The sequence below is a fragment of the Aptenodytes patagonicus genome, chromosome 2, assembly GCF_965638725.1.
Source record: "Aptenodytes patagonicus chromosome 2, bAptPat1.pri.cur, whole genome shotgun sequence".
Taxonomy (NCBI): Eukaryota; Metazoa; Chordata; class Aves; order Sphenisciformes; family Spheniscidae; genus Aptenodytes; species Aptenodytes patagonicus.
In genome coordinates, this window is record NC_134950.1 from 148,931,882 (window position 1) to 148,950,659 (window position 18,778).

Genomic DNA, 18,778 nt, shown 5'->3' on the forward strand with positions numbered 1-18,778 from the left:
CAGCCCTTTAATACATAGTGTGCAATGTTCATTCTTCCTCTGCACATATATTATGTATATAAATCAGACTGCCTGGAGTTAAAAACCATAAACCATGGAATGTGAAAAAGTAATGACTAACAAAATAACCCTTAGGAATTAAGGTACTGTCTTTCCCTAGACAGTAGTGAGAGGATTTTGTCTGAATGCTAGAACTGAGAATAAGCATTGCATTGACAGAGCATAGAGAGAGGGCCTGACTACAATTCACGTAAACTGCTGGTTTTGATGGACCTGTGCCACTCTGCACAGCTGAGGATACGACCATTAACACATGGACTGTTGTGAGACTCTAGTAGTTGAGCTTTCTCACTCAGGAAGATATTAAGGATGAGTAACATAAGAGACTAAGTAGGCATTTCATTCCAAGAGCTTTCTGGAATAAAGAAGTCTTTCTGTGGTAATACTGGGAGAAGAGCATGAAGTCAGAGGAATGTTTTCTAAATCAAGTGTTTGCTGTTTCTGGGCAGCTTGCTTGAAGAATAGTACTGTCTCCTCTTTCAGAAACCCAGAAATTATTCCTAGCCTTTTCACTTGCTAAAAATCTGATTCAAGCAACAGTTCAGCATAAGAATTAGTGAGATACAGCAGCATCTCTCTTAAGAGTTATGGCAGCTACAAGTTAAGCAGGAACAGTAACACATGGATATTTTATGGGTGCATCATTTTTGCTCACCTGCTATTTATTAGCTTAAACTATTTTATAGGGAGGATTTCAGTCTTGAATCTAGATCAGAAACCACAATATTCACATACTAGTTCAGGAAAGAGTTGTGTCTCTCTGCAGCTTCTTAAAGTTATTTTGAAAACATCTGTAAAATGCATTTCTGTGGCTGCATGAGTAAAGGAAAATGATGCATCTGCTTACTTAAAAGCCAAGTTTTCATTTGGACTGTGCATAGCAGCAATTTGCTCTTCTCTTCCCTTTCCACAAGGAACATAACTGAGTGACTCATTGCCTTCTCGTTCAAATGTGTCCTGCATTTTGCAAAAGCACATGACAAAAAGATAAATTTTGTCTTTGAGCCATAAAAACTCCACATATTTCTAACTGTCCTCTCTTGGAAGATCCTCTCTGCCAGCACCTGGAATAAGTGAAGTCATACCTCCTCTCTAACTCCCAGAGGCTTACATTTCTACATTCCTGTGTACTACTTGTTATACTGCAATAGGAAAGAAAAATAACATTTACTTAATCAAAGCCACTGAAAAGAACAAACTATTTCTCCCTCCCATTTTCAGTGCCTTGTGCTACAAGCACTGCCTTCTGAGCCACGTCCTCCTCGAGTCTCCAAATACTTGAAACTCTTGCTGACCTGGACTCCTGGTATAGCATCAGATACAATACTGGTTAAACACATGGGCAAAAAATACAGGAATTAGTGCATTCACTATTTCTTTCCCTCTATTTTCCTTTAAAGAAACAAATTTCTGTGTTATAAGACACCCTTTCCAGACAGAAATGGGCCGGTACACAAAGAGAAATTAAAAATTTATTCCTTATGTATGGTGACAGTGACAGCAAAAAGTCTTCTCAAAGATCTTATGCTTTCTACAGAATATAACCAAGTTATACTTGAGATCAGAGAAAGTAAAGGCTATACATCCTCACTTAGCAGATGAAGAGATGTTCATCTGTTCTGAGAACAGATAAGGTACAGAACTGAAGCACAGAAAGTGAGGAATCAACTAAATTTAGGCATCTAAGTGAATGAAGAATGTGCTTTTTGGTGGCCTGGACTGCTGTCTGCGCACTCCATCCATTGACTCTAGAGGGAGCTCAGAGCAGTTACACAGTGGGTTACTGTTACAGGCTTAGAATTCATTTGGCTGAACCTAGATCTGTGCTCAGATTCACATGTGAAATCATTGAGCAGAACCGAAAAATGCACGGGGCTTTTTGGAGTTGCAGCATAGCCAAGAAGCAGCAGACATGAGTATTTTCTCTCCCTCCATTTTGCTCACATGACAAATGTGCAATGGAAAACATTACAGGAAAAAAATACATTTTATTGTGTTCCCCATAGAAAGGAATTTACGGTAGAAATATTTTAAAAAAAAAAAAATCTCAATTCATAGCACAGGGAAAAATGACTAGGTCTAGAAGGGGAAGGATGAAGGAAAAGGCCATTGATACACTCAAGGGTGGAGGGGAGCCCCAAGAGAACTCACAGAGCAAATAAAATCCATAAAGATAAGTAAAAATTTAAGAAATAGAAAAGGGTGGAACCACTGTGTTACTCATACACAGTAGTTGTTCCTATACTAGAGAGAGAAAAACAACCCACCAGCTTCCTTAGCTGCCCTTATTTTCCATTTACGCAGCTTTTGGAATGGAATTCCTAAACCATTCACAGTCATACATCTACTTGTATATTTCCAGGTACTCTCTATCCTCTCACTCTGTCCTCCTATTACCGTGTGAGGCATATAGCAAGCCTTGGAATGAGATGAACACAAATCACATCCAGGTGTTGGTAACAAATGATTTTCTGCTTATTGGCATACCAGGTAGAGAAAGAAACCCCATCCACTCCTTTCTTGCCCTGCTTGTCCCCCTGCATTAGTACTGAAGAGCTCTTCTCTACCTCATACACCAGAGTCTCAGAGCCCTTCATTATCTCTTGGCTTCAAATCAGCATTCTCCCTCATCCCTTTTCAAACCACCCTCCCCTTGGTGAGCAATGATTGATGCCTGCATTAAATTTAAATCTCCCTCCCTGCTCACATTTGCTGCTTCAGTTGTGTTTGCACAGCTGGGGCTGACAGGCAACTTCCTTCTCCATCACCCCCTAAAAAACCAAAAAGTAGAAGCAAACAACAGATACTCATATGGTAATAGAGGAAAAGGGGTGTCACTGCACTGCAACAGTCTGCAAACTCCGCTCATGCAAAGAGCTCTGCCACAGCCATCCTGTCAGCTGAAGGACTGATGCCTCTCAGTGATTAAAAACCCAGTGCCTGTACCCAGCCTATAAAGATAATGGGAGTTGTGCCTGTAACTGCAAGGAGCTCATGGAGCTGAGTACTCTACAAAGTGTTTATATATGTACATACATCCATTGGCATCAGATTTAAAAGAGAAACTTGTATATCAGGACTTTTCAGAAAATGTAGCCCATAATTTGTGAATTTTTTTTGGCATTTTTACCAGTACTGCTGTTTCAGATGGCCCATGTTTCTGTCAGGCAATCTGAGTTTCTACTCCTGTGTGATATCACAGAAGACTTGGAAATTTTTCCAATAGATTTTCCCTTTCAATGATCCCCCTGATGTAGTTAAACAATTTAAATAAAAAGACATAACCGTATTTCCCTATGCTTCAGAAGCAGAAAAAAAATGAATAGTCATTGTACAAAGAGACTTCGTGGCCAAATGAAATCTTCAGTTCTGCTCAGCAAAATGGGGACACATTTCCTTTTTTCTGGTGCAGTACAAAAAAGCTTTACGAGGCAATGCTGTTAAAACTGATGCTGTTTTCAAAAGAGTCACAGTTCCTGCCAAATTGAGTTCTCTGTGAATGACAGTTTATCAAGGAGAGGAAAGCTGGATTTTGGGCTACAGCCACTGTGCTTTATCCGACTGGTACTGATCACACATGCCTTTGTACTGAGTGAAGTGCAATCTGACATCAAAGGTCAGGATTTCATGTCCCTGCTCCCAAAAGGCCAAGTGGAGATGTGGGGAGTTCTTCGTTGTCATGCACTGATTGAGCAGCAGCTTGAATTTCTGTGACACCAACAAAAGCTCACAAACCAACAGCAATGTGAAGCTTTTAAGAGAACAGTGGCTATAATGAAGCAATTAAACAGACAGCTGAGGAGCACCTGAATACACAGTGCATACATAAAGAAAACCAGACAGCCACAATTCCCTCTGGATGTAGACCTCCCTCTCTCCTGAGTTTGTAACAGAGTGTGGGCAATCTATTTATATGTGGGCAGTCCACCCTATGGCTTGGAGCAAGCTGTGGTAAACTGCACTATAAATGGGAAAGGGTGTCATAATAACAGCCATCTATGTATGAGGTTATTCCTGCAGTACTAACTACAACTCACACCACCAAAAGGAAAAGCATGATGCCAGGACGCAGCATGCACTGCTTTCAAGAAAAGGTCCTTCCAGATAAAAGTGGGAACCTGGAAGAATGCAGAAATGCATTTGTGAAGCCTTCTTCATTGGTGAAGCAAAGGGAACTAGATCATAACTATTTAGCTGTAAATTCAAGACTTAGCTCATCAGTGAATAAATATGACTATGCAACTACCAGTCTGAAACCAACTGTGGCCTAGGTTACACAGTAAGCTTCCTCGTTTGCAAGCGTTTCACCAGACTCATTAAGGAAACTTTTGAAATTTCTGTTACTTACAGCAACATCGTTGTAGTTACATGAACGGTGATTTTCAATGTCAAAATCCGTGAAGTTCAATAGGACTCTGTGGCTGTAGTCAACTTGGATGACCCAAAAACAATCTGTGTTGTTATTATAAGGTTGAGGATAGTTTGGAGAATGGATTTCCCCACTGGTAGCTTGGAACACACCACCACAGCCTGAAAAAGACATAATCAGTTTTAACCACAAGCTCTGCTATGCTTAGTGAGATTCCACCTCTATTTTTAAACTAAGGGAAGAACACCTCCATCTTTATATTTTCTACATTAAACTTTTGTAAAATGAGGGCTCCAACTGTTGAAGTGTCCTGTCCGCAACAAATATCAATGGAAATGACTATCAGGAAAGTATAACATTATCATTATTGGTGAATATGCAACAACAATGCTTGTGAGTAACATTTCTTTCTAGCCCCAGGCTGATAGTAGATGTCGTAAAGGCTGAAGCATTAGTGCTGGTATTCCTCTATCCTAGATATTGTAAAAGCAATCAAAAATACCATTCATATGAATGCCACAGACCTACCACACTGAGAAAGCAATGACTAGGCCTAGCTGAGCATAGAGGTGAGAAAACCATTTCTGAAAATATCAAGACAGCTAGGAGCTCCACTTTCCCCATGAGCAGTAAAACAATTGCAAGCCTGAAGTTTCTACTTCTCTACCCATGCAGTTGAGGGCTTCCTGAGGACTCCACTTCACCCTCAGGTATTTCTGACCAGAACAGCTCCAGTGCTCATGAATATCTAAATAGCCTGGAATGATGGATCCAGTGTGGGAAGTGCCAGGGCTTTCAATAGGACTAACACAAACAAATGGACTTTTATATGTTGTAAAGGGGTGGAGGAGGGTGAGAGAAAGACATTGAGACTGTTGTAGATGGAGGCAGCCTGCTGGAAGGATAAAAAATATACTGTTCTTGCGTTCTGGTAAGCGGGTGTTTTAGAAGCTAGAGAGGGGTTGGAGTACAACAGGCAAGAGGCTGTAAAGGGATGAGAAAGCTTCAGGGGGCCTAAGTAGAAAAAATAAGCCGCCAGATCTCAGAAGGGGATTAATTCAAAGGACTCTTGTAGACTTCTTTTATTAAAGAAAATTCCTGTGCCTTTCTCATAAAACTTGTGAGAATGGAGAAGTATAAACCTCGACAAACTAATGAATCAGTGTGCTTAATCAAGCAAAACTGCAAGAATTAAAATCTGCCTGTCCTCACTTTTCATTGCAATTATTTTCCAATAATTGGCCTTTTCATAAGAACTCCCATGTAGAGACATGTGGTTGGGTCTTTTAAGCATGTCTCTTCTTTTACTGATTACCAGTAAGGCTTTGAACAAATAATCACATGGGGGATGGATGAACCTTATAGAGTTCAAGTATTCACTAATCACTCCAAATATTTTTGGAGTCCGATGAGTTCTCCAAGTTAAGCCACATTCTCAGATATTTTTCAGTTTACAGTTTAAAACCAAAAGCATCATTCAGCTAATAAAGAACTCTGTGTGGGTGAGTGGGTGGGGAGAACTGCTAGCGTGAAAAAGTTCTTTTCTGATTACAGGGACGTCTTGATTAATTATGTAGAGAAGAAACCCCAACAAGGTAGACTGTTACAAAATACATAAATAGGCCTAGATTTCAGCTAGTTAGACAATTTTTAACTCCGTGTTTTTCAGCATCTCTTAGTGTTTTGAAATCCAGTAACACCCAAATTCTCCTTCAGTTTTCAGTCCTATGCTGTTTGACTACTTTAAATGCTTGCATGGCTGATCTGCAATTCTCAGACTTCCTGAATTTCTACTGGTATTAATCAGTATACTTACCACCCGGATTTTCTTGCCAGGAGGCATTAAAACCTTTCCCTGTCACTGCTGCATCTGTCTTGAAATGGACAATGGCTGAATTGCCAGTAGTAGAGACTCGCAGTGGGTTCTGTGCTGATCTTGAAACACACAGCTGGGCTAGTCTAGGAGAGAGGAAATCAGGGCCACCATAGACCTAGAAATGGAAGAAACACTGTCAAAGTTTTTCAAAGAGACCGTCTGCCACACAGAATACATGAGAACTGTTTAGCTAGGAGAAAAAGAAATCTGCAAGTATTGAAAGTGATTCCACATTTTGAAATGTAAAGTAGCTAATAAAGTTCTTTTCTCTGCAGGTTTACTTGGTATCTGAACCACCTGGCACAAGTGTGAAATTCTAGATGATATCAAAACAGCTTTGCATTAAATAAGAATTTTCTGCTTTGAGGACTTTGCCGCATTCTTCTTTCCCCATCCCTCCAGGGTTAGCACCTTGTTTCTGTGGGGATATAAAAACAGATTTTTTTGTGTGCTTGTGCAAACAAACTATCTCTTTGCAGGAACTTGTGCTGATATTTTGTACCCTTTATGTTTAAAGGCACGGTTAAGACTGATTATTAAATTGGGGCTAGATTTCATCACTCTTTCAGATAAAACAAAAACATTGCAATTTTATTGATTTCAATGGCAGAATCAACATCCAAACTATGGGATTTTGGTCAAGTAAACTACATTTTAATAATAGTCTTTGGAAACAAGGATATATATCATACATATTTCCCACAGAAGACAGGTTTTGATTTTTAAGAGTAATTATTTCCTACTCAGAAGAGTGTGCCTCAGGCAGTTATAAACCAGAAAACCACCACTCTCTCAAACATCATTAGCAGTATTGTGTACTTTATAATGCATTTTTAAACCAATTCAAGTGAATTAGATGGCAGTGCTGAAGCCTTGTTAATCCTGTTTTTGTTTTCCAAAAGGGATGTGGTATTTTAGTTTGAGCCCATTTATAACTGGTGAAACTGGCTCACCTTCTTTAGTCTTTCCTCTCAAAGCTGAAGAAAACACACATGCTCAGTGCAATTTTCAAAACCAGACACGTGATTTTGGTGCCTCCTGTCTTCAATGTTGGAATTTTCTTGGCTTCTTAGAATCATGGAATCATAGAATAATTTGGGTTAGAAGAGACCTTTAAAGGTCATCTAGTCCAGCCCCCCTGCAATGAGCAGGGACATCTTCAACTCGATCAGGTTGCTCAGAGCCCCGTCCAACCTGACCTGGAATGTTTCCAGGGATGGGGCATCCACCACCTCTCTGGGCAACCTGTGCCAGTGTTTCATCACCCTCATTGTAAAAAAATTCTTCTTTATATCTAGTCTAAATCTACCCTCTTTTAGTCTAAAACCATTCCCCCTTGTCCTGTCGCAACAGGCCCTGCTAAAAAGTTTGCCACCATCTTTTTTATAAGCCCCCTTTGAGTACTGATAGGCTGCAATAAGGTGTCCCCGAAGCCTTCTCCTCTCCAAGCTGAATAACCCCAACTCTCTCAGCCTTTCTTCACAGGAGAGGTGTTCCATCCCCCTGATCATTTTTGTGGCCCTCCTCTAGACCCGCTCCAACAGATCCATGTCTTTCCTGTGCTGAGGTCTTCTTGCATGCTAATGAAATGCCACCTGATATTAAGGGTCTCCTGCCTTCCGTTGGTACGTCCCTGGCAGGACAGCAGCTGCAAAAGTCAGCTTGACAGTGACCTCAAATGTGAAAACTATTAAAGAGATACACCAAATAAAGAGTGTGCTATTGTCTTTCAGCAACTGAACTAGCAATAGATAGATTCTCATTGCATCAGCATATATTATGTATAAATCCTAAAGCTAAACTAGAGAATGGCAAGTTCTAACAACAAAACCAGGGAATAGGAAGATAAGGCAACAAATCCCATCAGGATTTTCCCACCAGTAGCATCTCAAGTCTCCTCCAATATTTTATTAGTCTGGTAAACATAAAAAAGGTCAAAAAAAGCAATCCATGAATCTCTTTCAGAAAGTGGCAGTACTATAAGAACCAACCTCGTATATGGCCCTTTTGCCTCTGATCCCTTCTAGATGAGGGGAAACTCAGTATTTTAATAAGCTCTGCCAGATACTTTTTAACTTCAGAAGAAGTTTGGGTTATGTCCAAGCTAAATATCTGAGGAAGTCTTACAAATAGCTGAGCTAGTCCCACCACCTCCAGGGCTAAGTGTAGTGCGTTGCTACATAATTTGATTTGATCGTGTGCTCACTAATTGCTCACGGTGCCTGACACTGCTCTGCAGTTAGAGGTATAAGGGAAAGAACTTTCTTTTTTTAACTGGAAAAAATATTCAGTGACTCCAGGGTAACGTGAGACCTCAGAAGCTGAAGCTTGCATCCCCAGAAGAAACAAGGAATTAATTTTTTTATAAACATCATAGTATGTTAGATGTTCAGAAGACTGTCTTTTGTTTTAGTGGCTGATTACACAGGCTTAATAGCTTAAACATTTCAGTTTTGACTGAGACAGCACTTTTTTGCATTCTGCAGGAAGGCTGCATGACTCGAATGGATAATGGCTCCTCTGTTCAATCGATCATCTCAAGGCATTCAAGAGAAGTCAGAATGGATGAAATCACAGCTCAGATTAAGAATCTGTAATGAAGCAGTCGCAGTCTGGGGAAGGAGCATGTTTGTCCGCTGGAAGCTCAGTGTCTTCAGCAAAATCTTACTGCTTGGCTGCTTGTGAGGCCCAATGACAGCTGCATTTGTCAGAAGTCTCTTCAAAATGTGAATTTTAAAATGTGTTTGTGGTATACTCCGTGAGTCAGAGCCACAGCATGAGATCTAGCAGGAACACATGCTCTTAATCATCTAAACCAGCCTAGAGAAGCTATGTGGCAGAGGAAACAGCAGGAGTTTCTAATATGCATCTAATAAGCATCATGGACCAGCCTCTCACATCATCCCTGGTGCTCCCTGGGGCCATCTGCATACCACGGGCAAGGGGACCAAACCCAGCTCTGACATAAACCCTGCTGATTTCTGTAGTATTACCTCAGAAATGAACTTGGCCAAAGCCGAACACTTATAGTTGGCCTGTTGGAAGAGAATTAAGGATGGGGAAGAAATATTGATGGAAATCCGAGGTTTGTGGGTCTCCTTTACATTGTTAACTGTCCGGCAATGGCCTTCTGCACAGTTTCAAAATAAAAAGCACAGTCAAAGGCATGCTCTTTACAGTTAGGAGTGTATTTTCTTTTCTCCTTTATGCCAGTTCAATTAATCAGATGCTTTCACAAGGGCTGGAACAAAAACAAGTTAGAGTGTTTCCATGACAAAAAACAATAAAATGTTACTTTTGGCTACATAGAGGAAAACCAATAGTTACCACATGAAAAAAGAAGAGGGAAAAGAGAATGGATGGAAAGAATGAATTCCAGGGTGTGGTTCACAAAGAGTCACAGGATGTCTGAGCTGCAAATAGATAAAAATAAAAATAAAAACATTTAGTCTGACCAGAGCACCTGATCCAGAGATAAAATGATGTTGGATGGCATAGCGGGGATGCAGGACACTGCCGTAAAGCCCATGGTTTTAATCTGTTCTTATCATTTGCTTCTGCCCCGTTAGCTCCATTTATTGTTAACAGTCAGCATTCCAGAGTTATGAGCAACAGAAAGCTGTTTTTATGTGGTTGGTCACCCTCATGACACAGATTTTCTGGGAATAAAACTGATCCCTCTTCAGATATAACTGCCAGCAAAGAGAGAGCCCGGCTTTGACAGAGAATTAAGAATTATGGTAATACTTGATGTTTCTTTATATTTAAATGAGAAGACCAGAGCACCTAATAAAGACTTGGAAGTGCAATATATTGACAGGGTTCCTTCCTTTTCAGCTCAGAGCTTCCTACATCTTGCTGTGGCAGAATATACTTCTAGTTTACAAAAATCTGGTCCGTGTTAAAGAAAAGATGTCATAATTTAACAAAGCAGGCAAGGTCATTTTTCTCTATGTATGTATTTTCAATAGAAGCCATTTAAAAAATATTTTTAACTCTTTCATTGTGTCCAAAATGATGGCTTCTATTTCCATGAAACATTTCTAGAAAACATCTTTAAGAACAACTTAAAATTTGCTTCTGGATGTTTGTAAAAGGAATGGAATTTGATGGGGAAGAGAGAAAGACAGTGCAACAGGGTCATAAAAGAAACAAGGAGAAGGAGGATTAAAGGAGAATGTGTCAAACACTTGAGCATGCAGAAGCCATGTAACTATTATTGCACAGTCTTTGTGAAACATATGGCAGGACTGGGATATTGACATGGAAGGGACAGCTTGTTTAGGAGGCATTGTCAAAGGAAAGGGAAGGGAGACAGTTGCTGCATTTTACAACAAATATGCTTCAGAAAAATGTGCAAGAGAGAAATATTCAAGAAACTATGGTATAAAAATGAAGTTAGCAGCAAAGGTTCTGCGATGGGAAAGATCTCTTAGAATTTTCCTACAATTCTCTGCCAGGTTGAAGGGGTGAGGGTGTTTCTAAGCAAAAGCTAAATGCATCCAGGTGAGCAAGTTTTGTGATTACTGGGGAATTTTTATTACAAGGTAATATATTTTGGAAAAGCAACAGAAAAGAACACAATTTATTGCAACATTCTGAAGACAGCTTCTTATTTCAGAGAGTAGAGAGAGTTAACGGGACAGGGAGGGACAGTAGGGTGCAGAGCTACTTTAGTACCGATTTTGACTTCCTATTAAAACTGGAAAGTTATTTGGCTTGAAAGAAAACAGGAAGCGGTAGAACTCACTATTCAGAGATAAGGAAAAAGTGAAATCAGGAGAATAACTATGAGAAAAAACAGACTTCAAAACCCAAAGAATTGGTAGACAGGATACTCTTGGGAAGATAATGTGAGAGTGAAAGAAGTTTGGAACCTTAGTGATCACTGAAACACACTGTGTCAAAGGCACACCAGGAACCTCTTTTTTTCTAACACTTTTCAAACTTTTCTGTGTGTGGTTTTCAGCCTGGACATATGTAGACAACTACAGGAAAGAAGATTACAAGATAGAGCAGCTCCTGAAAATGGTTAACCACGTTCTTTTTTTTCCCCACTAAATCTGAGTCATCATTTGTTCTGTGCAGACTATATCAATCATGCTGTGAATGTGTAATTTTATAACAAAAGCAAGAAAATATGTATGTGGCAAGGTACCTAAAGCTCCACCAAATGCCTGCAGTTTGGCAGGGGAAGCTGTTCACAGCCAGGCAGAACCTTTGATCTTGCACTAAGACATGAACCAATTTTCCCCCAGTAAGTTGATTTATGTTAGGTTATGTGTCAGCAGATTAGAGACAGGTGTTGGGAACTGGATGAGCCAAGGTCAGGAGACAAGTAACTCAGAGGCATGCCAATTCTGAGGGCAGGAAGGCGGGGAAGTTCAAACAGCAAGGTAGGCATCTGTGCTGATGAATGAGTAAGGTTGGAAAGAATTAAAGCATAGCACCTAAGTTTGAAATGGTAAAGAAAGAAAACCCAAAACCTAAGGTGAATACCTTGCTCAGGGACACAGAGCAGCAAAGCGTAGGTTCCTCTTAAACAACTTCTTTAAGCAATTCATGTCTGGCAGCCCTTTCATTGGTTTTAGGCCAGCCCCCCCACTAGTAAAAAACTTGTCAAGCAAATGGCTGCCAGCCATCTCTACTCTTACTGGACTGCGATAGCTCCTGGGTGACCACCTGCAGATGTAGGCATTGTCCTTGCACTATTCAAGAAATGGTCAACCACAGCAGACTTAGATTTTGTGGCTGTTTAATGGATTCCTCTCGGCAACAGAGGCATAACTGAAGCTTACAGGCAGATTAGCTTCAGTCTAGTCATTTTAGGCACAAACAACAATGAAGACGCAATACAACAGACTTCATCAATACCCAAACCAGCCAACACAGGTCACGTACTCACAGGCACTGGTGCCAGCAATGTGACATACAGTCATACTTGCCAATGTTACTGATGGAGAATTCATGGAACAACTTCCTTACACCAAGATCCTACAGAAGTCCCAAAGTCAATAGGATACTCAAAACACAGTGTCCATTTGGTCAAGACTTCCACTTCATTGCTAAGCTAGGGAAGCATGTTTCAGAGCCAGAAAGCTGGAGTTAAGTTATACATCTCTTCTACTCATACAAATGCTTAGCAATCATCTATCTGGCAACTGTATATTTAGGACCTGCTTTGGGATGTGGGTTAAGTCTTCCAGGAGTATTGCTGATGAGTGTGTACTAAGGACCATAGGCTGGAGAAATCAAAGCTACAAAGATTAGGATAGGCAGCAGTGAGTATGTGTAGGTGCTGGACAGCAAGCTGTCTGGCTGCATGCCAGTCACACATCACATTACCCACAAGAAAAGGAGAAGAAAGGCCCCAGTAGAGTGGTACAAGATCTCTTAATCAATCTTTTGGGTTCATTACAAAACATTCAAATGTCACCCATGTATTAACATTGAAGGACCCAACAACTGTACCTCCATTAGTGATCTCAAATGTCTTTAGTGAGAGCGATCTAGAAAGTCTATACTTCTAAAGAATTTCTTCCTGAAATTATTTCCTATCCCTTCTTCCTGCACTGGAAGTGTATTCAAATCTGTTAGCTGGGATTGGTCAGCTGACTGCTTCCCAACATGAGCACAAAGAAGTCATATATAATAGGATCATCCTGTCTTATGGGTCTCTTAAAGGTCAGTAAACCCTTAGACAGGTCCCTTTTCTCCTTGTTCCACCACCCTAAGCTGACTAGGACACTGCCTCTTCTTTTATTCTTTTTTCTGAGTACAAAGATTCTTCACAGTTTTCAGCGCCCAGGGTTATAAACCTCTCCACTTCCTTGGAAGGTCCTACACAAGGTCTCACCTTAGTCATCCCCCCAGTGATCCATTATCTTCCTTTACATCAGGAAATTTTATCTCTGTGGTACAGCACCCTACACTTAGTTCTTTGTAAAAGGTGGATTTTTTAAGACTGAGTTTTTCAAAGCAGTTTTGTCTCGTTAGGAAGTGTACAGTGCCTAGCATCATTATTGATTAAGGTATATAGACACCAAAGGTATAAAAGCAAAAAATAAGAAGAGCATTGTGGCTTCTGTGACAACATCTGTGGAATGTAACTGTAACAACAGCAGAAATGGGAAATTGCAGTAGAATTGTTTGTTCTGCTTCTACAGTTCTTGGGATTATCTGCTCCAGACAGAAAAGCATGTAACGTGTATTTTTGAGGAGTAAATCTAACACTCTTACCTCCAAAACATCGTAGTCGCAGTTTGGGTGATATTCAATGTCGAATTCCTGAATGGTGAGTTGAATGCTGCTACCGGGTGCTGTGTGAATGTACCAGATGCATTCCCTATTGCTTGGGTATCTGTTGGGGTAGCCAGGGCTGTGAAATGAACCAGAAGGGCCAGAGAGTTCTCCTCCACAACCTGACAACACAGCAAAGCAGCCCATCAGTGAGGGGCTCTGGAAAAACTCACCGACAGTTCTGCAATGAGCACAAGCATTAGCACTCATTTCATGCATAAATGTGTATACTGGGCTTGACGGTCTGCTCTATCACAGGGAACCGAGGTCTAGCAGGGAAGAGAAACTCAGGAACGGCAGGCTGGACCTGCTGGCACTGCCTGTGCAGTAAGCACTTCACCTTCTGTTTTGGCATGTTTCTCACCATACCTCAGCATCTGCTTTGACAGCTGAAGAAACTGAGACACAGAGCAAAAAAAGTGGCATTTTTTGTATTGGCCTTTAACTTTGATCAGTTCTAGAAAGCTGAATCAGATCCATCCTCAGCTGTTACTGACCTCAACATACAAAAAATAAGTTATCAATGGGAGGGCTTCCTATTATTGTAAAAATGCCATTTCCCACTGCTTTAGAAATCATAAAGTTAAAGACAATGCAATTTCCCTCAGCCCACTGAGCATGATTACAAGCTGCCAAGTCACAGTGGATAAACTGGCTTTCTGACATTTGGTGGGTTTAAAGTTCTTTTTTATTGAATTGTAACTGTGCAATTGTAAGACATGCCATGTTTGAAAAGTTATGTATTTTCTTTTCAGATAAGAAATTATTGTCCTAACCTCACTCCCCAGCCCCTTGGGTGATTAAGTTCTTGCATATTATGAGCTAGATTTAAAAAAAAAAAGATGCAAAACACTGGATCAAAGGCAGGCCCTGATTTGACAGCACAAAGCAGCTGGACACCTGAGACTGCAGTTTTATCATTGTTTTATGGTGAAGTGGCAACGGCCACACTCGCCTCCTTTTGTTGAGTTTTTGGGAAGACGCTCTCCCTGACCCAGTCCCTGGGTGCAGGTGTCAGCAGGGTGGGAAGGCATAAAAGCCCTTCCCAGTGTCAGGGCCAATTTAGATCAGCTATATTCATGGTGAAACCTCACCTTTAAAGAAGCCAGTAGGGTGGCTGTGTATCTGTCACATGCAGAAAGCAAGGTAATTGTGTGTTTGATCTGATTTTACATGTGTGTTGCTCTGCCTTGCAGCAGCATTTTTTTTCCTCTCTACATTACAAGCCCCCAAGTGCTTCATTTAGGCACTAGCTAATCTTTTGCTTACACAGCTTTTATGGGGTCACTTGAGCATTGTAAGTAAAGCCCACACTCCATCAATCTCTTTGGCTTCATCTCCAGAGGGAAGGTTCTGTCACATAGCAAAAAAGCCCCAAAATACTTAATAAAACCATCTAACAAACCATGAGCTCTATATTCCCAGAGGCAAATACTGAGGTATGTCAGAAGTGATAAATAGCATCTGTATAAGGACTTTTAGTTATAGGAGATATTTTATAACATAAAACAAGTAATATACCCCTCTGACCTGCTCAACTAATCCACACAGATCTGTAAAACTCCCCTAATCTCTACTAAATCTATGCATAATTTGCAATTTGAACAAGGTATCTTTGGCCATTGCTCTGCTTAACACTCTTTTTTTCTTCAGGAAGCTATAAATCAAGATCTTCAATTAAATGCAAATACTTTCCTCAACACCTTCTGTGACAAACTTGTGGTTATTGAAGGGTGGCTGCTGAGCCCCAGAAACATTTGCCATCATCTCTACCATGGGGTCTTTCAGCTCCTCACTGAAAACTTGAGTTTGGCTTTGCCACAGTTGTGTCTAGGGCTTCTAGGAATGCAAAATACAAATCTATGAGAGGAAAGAGCAGCAGGTCTGAAAGGGAGCAAAGCAATAAGAAGCTATTTTAAAATAAAAAAGAGCCATCTAAATGTGGATGTGAGGAAGATGTCTCCAGCTATGCCAGCAATGTAACACAGATCTCCGTCAGTCCATCACCCAGTACTCACTGGAAAACCACCTTTGAAACACAAGAATTCCCACAATTGAACAATAGTTAGCTATAACCCTGGAAAGCCTTTACATAGCTGAGGTTGACGTCACACGTGAATTGGCTTAGTTCTCCCTTTTTCCCCACCTTGCTGCACATGATGCCCCATAACCCTGAGGTGGTTTGGTCTGTAGCCACACAGCTACATTGTCAAGCTACCGGATGTCTCAATCAAAGAGTGAAAGAAACTTTTAAGTGTATTTGAAACCAATCCTGCCTTCAGTCCCTCTGGAGAGAGAAACACAACAGAAAAGGGTAGTGCACTTACTTCCGCGAGGTGGGTAAATGTTAAGCCCCTGAAACTGTGATATCCATGAACGTTTCAGCAGAGAGACAGAGAGGAAGAAAGCTTCAGTGTAACCCACCACCCCATTTTTTTTCCCAGTGCCATCAGAAGATGGCCTAATTTTCCTCAAAATAAACCAGGTCATCAGGTTTTTACAACTGGAGGAAAAAAAGGTGTCGGCGGGGGGGAGCCTTACAGCTGAACTTGCAGGGTGAGTTACTCTCTTCCTTTTCCCTCAGCAGCAGTAATGACACAGCCGCTGAGGACGGACTTCAGCAGGGAAAAGCAGCCTCGCCAGCTTGGGAAACAAAAAGATTTCTCAACAAACAGACTTGATGGCTTGGCTCCTGAGGGGGTGGGAACGGGGAGGCAGGGGAGTTTCAGCAGGCAAGAACAAAGCCAATTGCTATTTATCTCAGCCTGAAGAAAGCTGGGAACATTTTAAAACTAAACAGGCAGTTATGACTCAGCTTCTCCTACCAAGAGTTTCCTGATAGCCACAAAGACATGTTTTTTATTTAAACCCGAAATGGCTCAGCTGAGTGGAAAGCTTGTGTGCTGTGCTTTGAGGCACAGACCTTTCTTTCTATGCAACCCTTGCAGGTAGCATTCAGATTACTCACGCTCCCTCTCCAGAGTGGTTTATATTTTCTCTGAGCTCAACCGATATTCTCTGGATGAGGTATGTGAAGCACATGAATAAGAACGTCAAACTGTTGTTAATGTGCCATTTCTTTTCTTCCAACTACAAATGTTTCCAGAAAAGGCTTTTTGTTAAAAGAGAAGTGATTCTTTTTAAGTGCTCCAGTAAAATGGAGGTAAAGTTAGATCTCTCTGATTCATTTCTTATAATGAATGTGCTGAGCTAATGTTGCCAATCATTTATTGTTTGCAAACAGATTGGAAATTGCTTGAGTTTATGCCTAAGTATTCACTGACTAATAGCTGAAAAAAGGACTCATTGATCTTTGCAAATATGTGAACTTCACACCTGAACTATTTTGACTGACCTGCATATGGAAGCAGAAACCTCCGTATCACAGCAGAAACAGGCTCTGAACTCTCTGGCCAACTGGCAGAAAGTCTATATATTATGTTTCTGCTCTTATATGGATGAGGTAAGAATCAGTTCTGTTGTGCTTTTTTGAAAATAGAGATGCTAGATGATTTTAACAAAATATTTACAGAAATACTTAAGAGATCAAAACAAATGTTCCTGCCTTCAAACTCATTTGCTATATCTATAGAACACTAAAATGAGAAAAACACAAATAATGAACAACTTTTTGAAATGCTTACAAACGTTGTATGTGAAAGATTTGCCCAGCCTTAGAACAAAAAAAAGGAATTTTCCAGGAATGCTGTTTCATAATGAGAAGCAAACTTTGATTCACAAACTTTGCAGCTTATATTTCAGTTCCTGGAACATTATGGGTCCTTACTATCCACAAACTTTTTGTCCTGAATATTTTAAAAAGGTGAATTTAGAATTTGATCCATGGTTTGTTCAGTGTCTTCCCGATTTTCATTAGCCACGCAATTCTTGTAGCATTATCCCTTTCTTTGATTGGATCACAGATACAAGCCATCAAGGAAAACTAAACTGCAAGTATTTTTCATATTATTTGTGTGTTACCTATGAAGACAGATTCCCTGCCTTAAGATGCTTATAGTAGGCTTTGAAATCTGCCTTGGCAGATACTTAAAATAATCAGAAAAGGTATCAAACAAATTACATTCATATGAATGGTGTTCAGGCTGAAGATGTAAGTGTATACGCAGATGCATATTTATTTACATACATATATGAATATATGTGAATAGGTGTGTGGATTTTGCATTTAAAAGGAAAACTTCAGGAGAGATGGCAGTCCTGTTTTTTTGAAGCATGCATTTGTATGTACCATATCCTTTTCCTATTTTTTGAGAAAGCTAAGAAATACATTTTGATTTAACCTGGGATGTAATTTCCATACAAAAGTAGCCTGCCTACTTTATTAAGATATTGAAATAGGAAAAGTCTAAATGATGATGTAATCATCTCAACTAATTAAACTTCTTCCATCTCTGGCATCACTATTAAATGAACACAAACCTTCTCCCAGTGTTTACATTTGTCTGCAAACATCAGATTAGAGTTTGCTTCTATTCAAATAAATGAAATTTGTGCTGTTTATGGCAACAAAGTAAAAAAGATTTGGTCTTTAGGGGTAAATAAAAATGAGGAAGCAGAACCTATAAATGCCGCATGACTTCAGCTCTCACTGAAATAATAGTAAATAATCTGAAACCATTTTGTTCCTAGTGAAACATCTTTAAAAGTTTTTCTCAGCACAGAAATACACAGTCTTGCTGTATGTGGACAGCTATACAGACAGCTGCACTGTGGAAAAGTTTCTTACAGCTGAACTGCATATGGCATATGCTCATTTCATGCAGACATCCTTGCAGTCATTTTGGAAACTTCAGCCCTGCAGTTAAACTGAGAAAAAAAAGGGAGGGGAGATACTCTTTTAGTAGGGTAAAGGTCCTGGAATTCCCTTGAAAAATGCTTAAAACAACTACCTAACCTGGTGTTAGTTGCTAGGAAATCAGACAACAAATAGAAAGCTCAGGAAACATATATTTGGTGTCTTTGCTTTCCTCTGGCTAAAATCTAAGTAGTCACTGAAGATTGTGCAAGGGATGAATTATAGATGTCTTTCCATATTACTGCCTGTCTGGTTAGCAGATGGTGTTCATTAACCAAAGAAGAATCCCTATTCTCATAAATAATTATAGCTGAATAGAGGAGTAGTAATCTGTGGAAACCTCTATTATTTGCAAGGT

General features: G+C 40.2%; 1 protein-coding gene across 1 annotated transcript in view; it reads right to left on the bottom strand.

The window, feature by feature from the left end:
- CUBN (cubilin) overlaps positions 1 to 18,778 on the bottom strand; it is a 146,040-nt gene that overhangs the window by 66,961 nt on the left and 60,301 nt on the right. Inside the window, exons 29-31 of the mRNA XM_076331626.1 lie at positions 13,545 to 13,726; positions 6,246 to 6,420; positions 4,409 to 4,590 (exon numbers count right to left, since the gene is read on the bottom strand). Of these exons, the coding sequence (XP_076187741.1) occupies positions 4,409 to 4,590; positions 6,246 to 6,420; positions 13,545 to 13,726 (539 nt within the window). The remainder of the gene's footprint in view (positions 1 to 4,408; positions 4,591 to 6,245; positions 6,421 to 13,544; positions 13,727 to 18,778) is intronic.